The sequence below is a fragment of the Trichechus manatus genome, unplaced genomic scaffold, assembly GCF_000243295.1.
Source record: "Trichechus manatus latirostris isolate Lorelei unplaced genomic scaffold, TriManLat1.0 scaffold00155, whole genome shotgun sequence".
Classification (NCBI taxonomy): Eukaryota; Metazoa; Chordata; class Mammalia; order Sirenia; family Trichechidae; genus Trichechus; species Trichechus manatus.
The window spans coordinates 4,676,613-4,686,414 of NW_004444091.1; the positions used below are offsets into that span (position 1 = coordinate 4,676,613).

The 9,802-nt window shown below is 46.7% G+C and overlaps 1 protein-coding gene across 1 annotated transcript in view; it reads left to right on the plus strand.

Annotated features, from left to right (window-relative positions):
* The window catches only part of ADCY1 (adenylate cyclase 1), a 250,518-nt gene that overhangs the window by 85,898 nt on the left and 154,818 nt on the right, over positions 1 to 9,802 (plus strand). Inside the window, exon 3 of the mRNA XM_004386117.2 lies at positions 4,988 to 5,106. Coding sequence (XP_004386174.2) covers positions 4,988 to 5,106 — 119 coding nt within the window. The remainder of the gene's footprint in view (positions 1 to 4,987; positions 5,107 to 9,802) is intronic.

Below are 9,802 nucleotides of genomic sequence, written 5' to 3' on the forward strand. Positions count from 1 at the left end.
GCACACAAGCCAGGGATCTTGGGACACGAGGAACCACAAGGTGGTGCATTCCCTGGGTTTTCTTGGGCTCCCTCCTTGGACTTCTCTAACAGTGCCCCAGCATGGCGGTTGGGGTTGGGTGCTTTTTTACAGCCTGGGGAGGGTGGAAGTCTAGGTTCCCCACTTTGCTTTCCTCTTGTGGGTGTGGGTGGGGTCAGAGATTTGTCTGTGGTTTGTCTGCAGTAATGCTATTATTGTCTAAAAGCTCTCTCGCTAGGCTCCCTCTTTCCTGGTCCTTTCCTAGAGAGAGAAGGCGTTTTGGACCTATTTGTCTGCACCTGTTGGCATTTCTGGATTGCCAGTGTCTCCAGCACCCAGTCTGCGATCCATGAGGCAAAAAGAAAACCCAGCGAGTCCACCACCTTGTGGTTCCTCGTGTCCCAAGATCCCTGGCTTGTGTGCCTTCTGTCCACCTTTCACAGTCTTTTTATGCTTGTTTAATATATAATGTCCAGGGTTTTTAATTATATGTAACAGGAGGATAGGAAATCTTCCTTAAAGACAGCTTGTCTCCCTCCAGCCTCTCATACCTCTTATATTAATTTGGATATGTTCAGTTATAAGTAACAGATACCCAAAATGGAATTCTCCATTTTCCCAAAAGCAGAATCTTCACAATTGTTAATTTAATATCTAATTTTAAGCATGGTACATTCATTTTAAGTCACATTTTTTATTGTCAAGATAAATGTATTAAAGTTTCTATATAGCCTTCATGGATAATTTGTATATTCCATATTTGTAGTAATTTTTATTCCTTTGACTTCTGGTTTTGAACCTTACTGCCTTGGTTAGAACTTAATAGATGGTGTTGTCTCTTCCCAGGGTTAATGTGTATTGCTGCTTGGAGCTTCAGGGTTTATATTTGAAATGGGATGAATTTCAGGCTCTATATTTATGAGTGAGCTACTGTTTCCTAGGTTCATTTTTTTTTTTTAATTTTGAATCACGAATGGATGCTCAACTTATCAGACGCCTGTTTTGCTGTGTCTAGGAAAGGTCATAGAATTTTGGTCTTGGGTCTATTAATGATTGTCGGCTTTGGGTACTGTAGCTGATCTCACAGTGGAGCTGATGCTGAGCTGTAGTCAGAAATGCAGTCTGTGTTGGAAGCTTCGCATGTAAACGTGATGTACTTAAGGGCCGGTGCCTGCTCTGAGGGCAGCACTTTGGCCAGTGCACTTTTGTGTGCTCCTCAGGCCAGCCTTCAGACACCTGACTTCCCCGTGGTACATGTGACATGTGCTAGTAAGAGGGGAAGCCAGGTGCAGGGTCCCCGGCTGTGGGCTTCCAGAGCCCCCGCGAGGGCCTGGACTACCTGCCTTTTCACAGGGATCCATGTTATCCCAGTGACCCATGCATGTCTTAGCTGAAATACATAGAGGAAATCTCTCTGTGCTTCAGGTCCGTGCTGAAATTTCCTGGAATGGAAGAGAAGGGGTGCTGCGACTTCTTGGTTGCCTAATTTCATTTCCTATGAGCCCACCCAGAAGGAGGGGCTTGCCCCTGCCATCCAGCTTGAGCCTTAGGGGCTGGTGCTAGAAACAAGCTGGGCTGCTCAGGGCTCCCGTCTGCATGCACACCACACTACACACCCATGCATTCCCACACCCCGCCCACATATCTCTTATATTAATTAGGATGTGTTCAGTTACAAGTAACAAATACCCAAAATGGCAATGGCTTAAACAAGCAGGAAGGCTCTTTCTTCCTTATATACACATTCCAGGCTAGGCACTTTACGGCTGGGATTGCATATCTGATCCAGGAACCCTGGCAGCCCTGTCTCATCCAGTCCACTGCCTGCCATCCCTATTGTGTGGCCCTCATCCGCATGTACCAAGATGGCAGGTAGAGATCTAGCCATTATGCCTGTATCCCCAGCAACAGTATGAGGAAGGTGAGAAGAACAAGCTGTCTTTAAGGAAGATTCCAGAAACTTTCACATGAAGCTTCTACTCATATCTCACTGGCCACACCTAGCAACAAGAAGCTGGGAAATGTAGTTTTCATTCCAGGTGGCCAAGTGCCCAGATAAAAATTAGGGGTTATATTGTGGTGTAGAGGTGGAGAAGGGCCCTGGGGATGGCCAGCTGGCAGCCAGCTAATTCTTCACAGCCATCTTTCCACAGCACCATCCCTGTACTCAGTGGAGGCATTCCACGTGAATCACTCAGGCTTTGTCTGCTGCAGCTGCAGGTCTAGGCCTCCCAATACCTCTCCTTCCCCCTCCTCGGGCCTCCCTGCCAGCCAGATGCCCTCTGTCTTGCTGCCATGGGCCATGGACAGCATCCCTCTGCCTCTTCTGCTCTTCCTTTGCTGCTGGTTCAGCTTTGATGGGACTCAGTTTGCCTGTCATTATTCCAAGTTGTGCAGGGCGGTTGAGGCGATGGGAAGACAAAGCAAGACCCTAAGGCTCTCCCCAGGCTTGTGGTCCTGGATGGAGAGTATGGCTCTCCTGTGAGCACAGCTCCGGGGGCGTTTTGAGAGTCATGACAGAAAAGGAAGAAGCAAGAGGCGGTGCTAGGTGAAGGGCAGAGTTCTGTTTGCTTCAGTTGGGTTTGGGGGATTTTAGAATTTGTAGGTGTAGGCGAGCGATTTAAGAGGCAAAAGAGTAGAGTATGAAAGAAATGAAATCTGGTGGTACTGGGTGGGAAGGAACAACCATAACAGTGACCGCCATTGTTCATTGAGATTGGCATCTACTATGTGTTAGGAGAAGGTTTTCATGTTTTCCTTATTCTCAGAACAACCCTCTGAGGACTTTGGGATGATTATCACCATTTCAGAGAGGGTGGAATTGAGATAGAGCTTAACTAATAAGTTCAAAAGTGGCAGATCCGGGATTTGAACCCAGATGTCTGACTCCAGTGGGTCTTCACCACTACACTAGGGTGCTGCTTTATACCTCCAGAACCAAGACTTGAACCCAGGCATCTGGTGCCAGAGGGTCTTTGCCACTGCAACAGGGTGCTGCTTTATACCTCCAGAGTCCCCTCATGCATATTTCAGTGCAGGGCTGCATGCGCCAAAGACCTCTGATGCTTGGCTGAGGTCAGAGAAATCCAGGGGTGGCTGATGTTCTTGTGAACCCGCGGCCATCAGGTGTGAGTGAAGCTTGCACTTGTTGTCTTGGGGTCTTATGACTGGGTGACCTTCTCTGCCCGGCTGTTTCTGTTTCCCACCTTTTCAGCCATCTTTGACCTCGTGGCAAGGGCAGTTTCCATAACTCTGCAGGTGTGTCAGGTTGCAACAGGGCCACCTGGTCTTGCAGTGTGTGGGCTTTTGTATGCACCTGGCTGAAGGCTTCTCTCACTGACTGCGCTTTGTCCCCAGAGGGGTCTGACGTCCACCAGTCAGGTACAGACTCACACGAGCCCCACACACACCCTGTGGGGTTTGGCTCTTCTGTCACTGAGGCTGTCCCTGCACCACACCTAGGGCGGGAAGATAAAGAGTGGCCCAGCCACCTGCATCTGGCTCTGCACTCTGCTGTGATGTCCACGTCCTGTGTGACCTCATTTAGTGAATTGCTGTGGCCAGGTCAGCCTTTTGCAGCATCTTCCTCTATGTCAGGGTTGGACAGGCCTGACTTCAGTGTAGTTCCGTGGTGCAGAGCACCAGGCTCTGGGCAAGGGTCAGGCAGGCCTCGATCCTGGATATGCATGCTCGGCCCCTAATGGACATCATTTAGGGCTAGGCCTGACCTACTTCCTCAGAAATTTATATAAAATTATCTTGGAAGACTTTCCAAATGTATCAGATAGATATTTCCCTTATAAAATAAAGCATACACATTCAATGCTGTTAGTAATATGAAGAAAAGGGGTGTTCCTCACAACCCACCCCCACTTCTGTCATCACTTTCACGGTAACCCACCCAGCAATTAGGATCTGCACGACTTTCCATTGCTACTCTGATTATCTCAGGCAGGAAAGCCTTCCCTGCTTTAGGCAGGCCTTAGATGGTTTGCACGCATGTGCTCCTGAGAAAGGCACACGTGGGGAGTGTCTCCCCCAGTTCAGGGGCATGGCCTCATGCTCCCAGAGGGGCAGTCCCTGGATGCACTGCCTCACTGGCGGTAGGACTGGCACTGGGCTGGGGACAGACAGGGGAGGGAATGTGTCTCAGCAGCCAGGCAGCTGACATGCAGTGCTCAGGCAGAGCGGGGTCCTTGAGTGTCGCCCAGGCTGGGGCAGCACAGGGCCAAGGGAATCTTGTGGAAGCTGCTAGGTGGAATGAGTGAGCACACATCACTTCTCCCTGTTGATCTAATGTTCTAGGTAACACTTACATGGAAAGTAAACTCTTCTTTTGTTTTCCTTTCCCAAAGCAAAGGGTGGGGAGGAGATGTGAGAGGGACTCTGGAGAAGTGCAGCGTCTTCAGGCCATATTTGCAGTAACCCTGTTTCTCAAAATACCCAGGGGCAACCAGGACTGAGGGCAGGGATGGATCCCTCCAGGAATGTGAGAGTTAAGGTCTCCCTCACACCCTGGCCCAGATGAGGAAATCAAGGCCTGGAGAGGGTGGAGGAAATTATCCAAAGTTGCACGACTCCTATTAAAAACACAAGTGTTTATTCCATTCTCTTGGTTAAAAAAAAAAGACAAAGACCAAGAGAAAATTCCACATTTTCTACAAAGTCACTTATCTTTGTACAAATCATACTAAGTAGGAGGACCCTGTATTTTTCATGGGAGGACATCTGCTTTTCGGGAGCAAGTCTTGAAGTCTCTTTGTGAGGAAATTTCTTTTGGGGCTGTGGTGGGTGGAGTGGGCACCTTGTTTGGGGATCAATGTGTGGGTGCCATGGGTCTGACTGGGTGCTCAGGAGGTGAGGGTGGCACCTAGTCAGAGCCCCCGGGCAATGGGCATGACACACCAGCCAGCCAAGGAAGGGCCGAGGAGCCGTCTTCTGATGTGTGTGCCCTTTTCTCCTTTACCAGGAGCGGCTCCTGATGAGTCTCCTGCCCCGCAACGTTGCCATGGAGATGAAGGAGGACTTTCTAAAACCCCCTGAGAGGATTTTCCACAAGATTTACATCCAGAGGCATGACAACGTGAGGTAGGCTTGTCTGGCTTTGGCCCTGTGTGAAGGAAGGGGCAGCTGGTGGGCATCTACTCACAGGGAAGTGGGTCCTGCAAAAGGTGGGGTGGGGTGGGGGGGGTGCATGTGACACCTGCTCTTTCCGTTTTCCCATTTCAACTCCCTGGTGCTTCCCGTGTGGGCTAGAGGGTCGGAACTCTGTCCCAAGAACCTGGTCTGGGCAGGGGCATTTGGGGCTGGAGATCTGTCCATGTCAGGTTCACATCTGAACATTATGGTAGTTGGTACTGGGCTCTGGGATAGGCGTTCTCCTGTTCCTCACTCTGTTCATCTCATAACATCCCTAGGAGGTTGGTATTGTTATTCTCATTTTACAGGTGAGAAAACTGAGCCTCAGAGTGAAGCAACTTGGCCAAGACACTCTGAGATTTACTTGTTTGTTTTTAGGATTCTATTAAAAAGTATTTAGTTTTATTAAATTGTACATTTAAAAAAAAAAACTGTTTACTGAGGTGTAATATACCTAGCATGGATGAGTGTTGCCAGTTTGGGGACCATAGTTTACACAGATGTGCACTCTGCTGGGAGATGACAGTTTTGAAGGACCCCAACACACCTTCACTTTCCACTGTTTTTTGCTGATTCTTCTGGAAGTTGGTGTCAGTCCTTCCTGTCCAGTGTGCCTGCTGGGGCAGCTCAAGGGTAGAGGAGGCCCCTCCAGACCCAAAAAGTTAAGAAAAACTCAAACAATGTATTGTTTTGTGTTGAGCACTGCACACTGAGACCTTGCAAGTCCGTTCTCGTTCATCTGAAATGACTTGAGAAGGTTTACTGCTGAAACCCCTCCCAGTCACTGTTTGAGTTCTCACTGAGAGCCAGCTCATTGACTGTGGTCTTATTGCATGCTCACTAGGAAGTGTTCTTGCAGGTAGAGCTCATTTATTCCTCTCTCATCCTGTGCGTAAGGGACTAATGTCATCCTCATTCTCCAGATGAGGAAGCTGAAGCAGGGTGGGGCAAGGCCCATGATGTATGGAAAGTAGCCATGGAACCAGCACTTGAACTCAGGCAGGATGACACGAGAAACTGAGCTCAGAACCTCTCTGCTAAATATCCTGTTCTGTTTAATATGATCATGCCCCTGTGAACCATGGATATCGTCACCTCCATTTTATGGATGAGGAAACTGAGGCTTAGCAGAGTGAAGCCTTTATGAATGTCAGGGCTGGGACTTGACCTGGGATTAGCTGACTCTAATGTCTGCCTCGGCATTTCACATTTTGCCCCATTGCCTCTCTTTAATGGGCAAGGACATGATACAGGGACCTAGAACCCTACTGGAAGACCAGACCACCAGCACGAGCCAGGCAGCACCTAGAGATGAAGTAGGACTTCCCATAGAGCAGGGAAAGTATCAAATGTCAAGGGACTCCTAGGTGCTACAGGTGGAGGTAGACAAGATGGTGTTGACATCCAATAGCCATTCCCTCAGCTCTCTCCTCTGACCTGGAAAGAACCACTTGGTTCTTCCTAGGTCAGAGGAGAGAGCTGAGGGAATGGTGGAGAGTAACAATTTTCCTTCCCTGCTGAAAAATCTCCATTTTTGTCTGCTTGTGGGCTCCTTGGTTCCCCAGCATCTTGGGGGCTGATTCTACTAGGTGTAGGTGTGACAGCCTGAGAGCAGAGAGGTAGTCGAGCCTACTTGTCACCGATGGAGCCAGCAGTCAGAGACATCTTTTCTGTATCCCAGATATGAATTCTTCACTGCCCTCCTTACAGTCCTTGTTAAAACTCTCTAGTGTTTTTGCACCTCTCCAGAGTTAAATTCCAAATTCAGTATGCCATTCAGAATTCATAGCAGGCTGACATCATCGGGAATAGAGGAGTAGGGACCTCCGAAAATCCTCTCCTCATGAAAGCAATTGAAACACTTCAAAAACTGTCAAAACCAACTTTCTAGAACTCTGGAAACTAATCAAAGGTGTGCAATAATCCAGGAAGTATTTATTCAAGAAAAATGGCTAAATCTCAGTAAGAACAGTGAGCTCTGTGATGTTTTAACTTGCCCTGTTCCCATCCCTCTTTCATCAGCTCCATGGTAGCCTTGAAAACCAATGGCCACAAATTACAGTGAAAACCAGCACACTGGCATCCACTGGAGGAGTCAGAAGGAGGTTAGGACTCTTTCAAAACCCCATTCTCAAAGAACTGTCATTATTCAGCCTGTCTGGATGTTCCCAAGAAAGTCCCACTCACAAGGCTTATCTTTTTTTGACCTGACTTATTGCTCACCCAGTGCTAGCAGACTTTTCCCCAGAGCATTTGTCAAAAACAATCAGCAGCAATTGTTTCAGATCGCAGCCACCTAAGGCAGTGCTAACAGTTGAGGCCAACCACTAGCCAACGAAAATTCAAAAGGAAAAACTGTGGAATGAAATGCCCATAGGGTGTTTTGAAAAGCTCTAGCATATTTCTGGGAATCTAGAAGGCCATGGGCATGCATAGGGCTGTGTGCATGCCCAGGGCTGTGTGCATGTTTAGGAAATACCTTCAAAGGCCTTATATTCTCTCCTGTGGCTAATCCTGAGGCTCAGCACAAGCAGGAATTGAAGGCTAAGGCAGAGTTGTCAGCTCCCTAGCTGAGTGTTGAAGACATGCCCCAACACTCTGAAAAGGCTGAGAGATTACTGGTTCCAGGCATTTAAGGGAATCTCTGTCCATTCATTAGTTGACCACTAAGCTAACTGATCAGAGACTTCAGAGGCCACACATTAAAAAGAATACAGACTTTACAGAATTAGTTCAGGAAAGTCACTAATAAAACAAACAGCAACAACAACAAAAAACAGCTGCAACTACAAACCTTGGGGAGAGGGGAGAATCTGATTTCCAGAATTGGCACATTATATTATTTAAAATGTCTAGCTTATAACCAAAAAAATATGAAATGTGCAAAAAACAAACAAACAAACAAACAAAAAACCAAAAAACAAAACCCCAAGAAAGTATGGTCCATACATGGGAAAAAACTACACAGTCAATAGAAAGTGTTCTTGAGAAAGCGTAGATGTTGGACTTATTAGACAAAAAATAAATCAGCTATTTTAAATATGTTCAACAAACTGAAGGAGACTGTATCTAAAGAACTAAAGTATGAGAACAATGTCTCATCGAATAGAGAATATCAATAAAGCAATAGAAAGTATAAAAAGGTATCAGATAGAAATCTTGGTGTTGTAAGGTACAATAACTGAAATGAAGAGTTCACTACAGGGTCTCAGCTGCACATTTGAGCAAGCAGAAGAAAGAATCAGTGAGCTTGAGAATAGATCAATTGAGATTGCCTAGTAGGAGGAACAGAAAGAAAAAATAAAGAAAATTGAACAGAGCCTCAGAGACCTGTGGGATACTAAGTGGTCCAACATACACATAATGGGATTCCCAGAAGGAGGGGAGAGAGAGAAAGGGACAGAAAGAATTTTTGAAGAAATAATGGCCAGAAACTTCCCAAATTTGATTTAAAATATTAATCTACACATACGAGAACTCAGTGAACTCCAAGTACCATAAATTGAAAGAGAGAGATCCACAGGGACAAAAAGAATCTTGACAGCAGCAAGAGAGAAGTGACTCATCACAAACAAAGGAGCCTCAATGTGATTAACAGCTGATTTCTCATCAGAAACGTGGAGGCCAGAGGCAGTTGGGTGACATATCCAAAGTCTTGAAATAAGGCCATCAAACAAGAATTCTGTATCCAAAAAGAATCACAGCAGCTGGCCCTGCTGTTCCCTCTGCCTTGGAGCCCTCTTCTCCACTCTATCAAGTGGTCCAACATACACATAATGGGATTCCTAGAGAAGAGGAGAGAGAGCATTGACATGCTCATTTTCTCTCCTCCCTCAGGCCTTGGCTGAAAGGTCACCTGACCAATCCTAGCTAAGATGACAGACACTACATATCCATCTTCCCTGCTGTATTTTTCTCCATAGCTACATGCCATACTTGAATATACTCTATGCACTGACTCTCCCTCTTACCCCTAGTCTAGAATGGAAGCTCTGTTATTCACTGCTAAATCCCTAGCACCTAGAACAGTGCCTAGCACATACAGCCCTTAATAAATATGTGATTGTTGATTTGATGAATGAATGAGTTATTAACACATATAAATTATTATAAATAATTATTGAGCTCTTTATTAGGTGCAAAGTATTGTTCTAAGTGCTTTACATTTGTTAATTCATTTACTCCTACAACCCTATGAGATAGGCACTAGTCTTCTTCCCACTTTCAGATGAAAGGGCCAACACATGGAGGGATACAAGTTGCCCAGGGTCCCATTGCTGGAAATGGACAAGCTGGACCTTCTCACTAGAGTCTGTGCTTTTCCCCCCAGCTCTCCTTATGGCCTTTCCTGAACTGGCTTCTGGGGTCTCCTCTTCCTGGGAGCCTTTTGCTCTGCTTCTTACTGCTTGTATCATGTGCTCTAGCCATTCAGGGTTTCTTGTTTGACAAGTCTCTAGAGTGTGTCTCACCCATCTTATATTGCATATGCTATTTACTCTTCTGAATCCATTTTCCTCCCTTCCTCCTATTCTTCCTCCCTGCCTCCCTTTCTCCCTCCCTCCCTTCCTTTGCTTCCTGCCTGCTTTCCTGCCTGCCTTCCTGCTTTCCTGCCTTCCAGCCTGCCTGCTTTCCTGCTTTCCTCCCT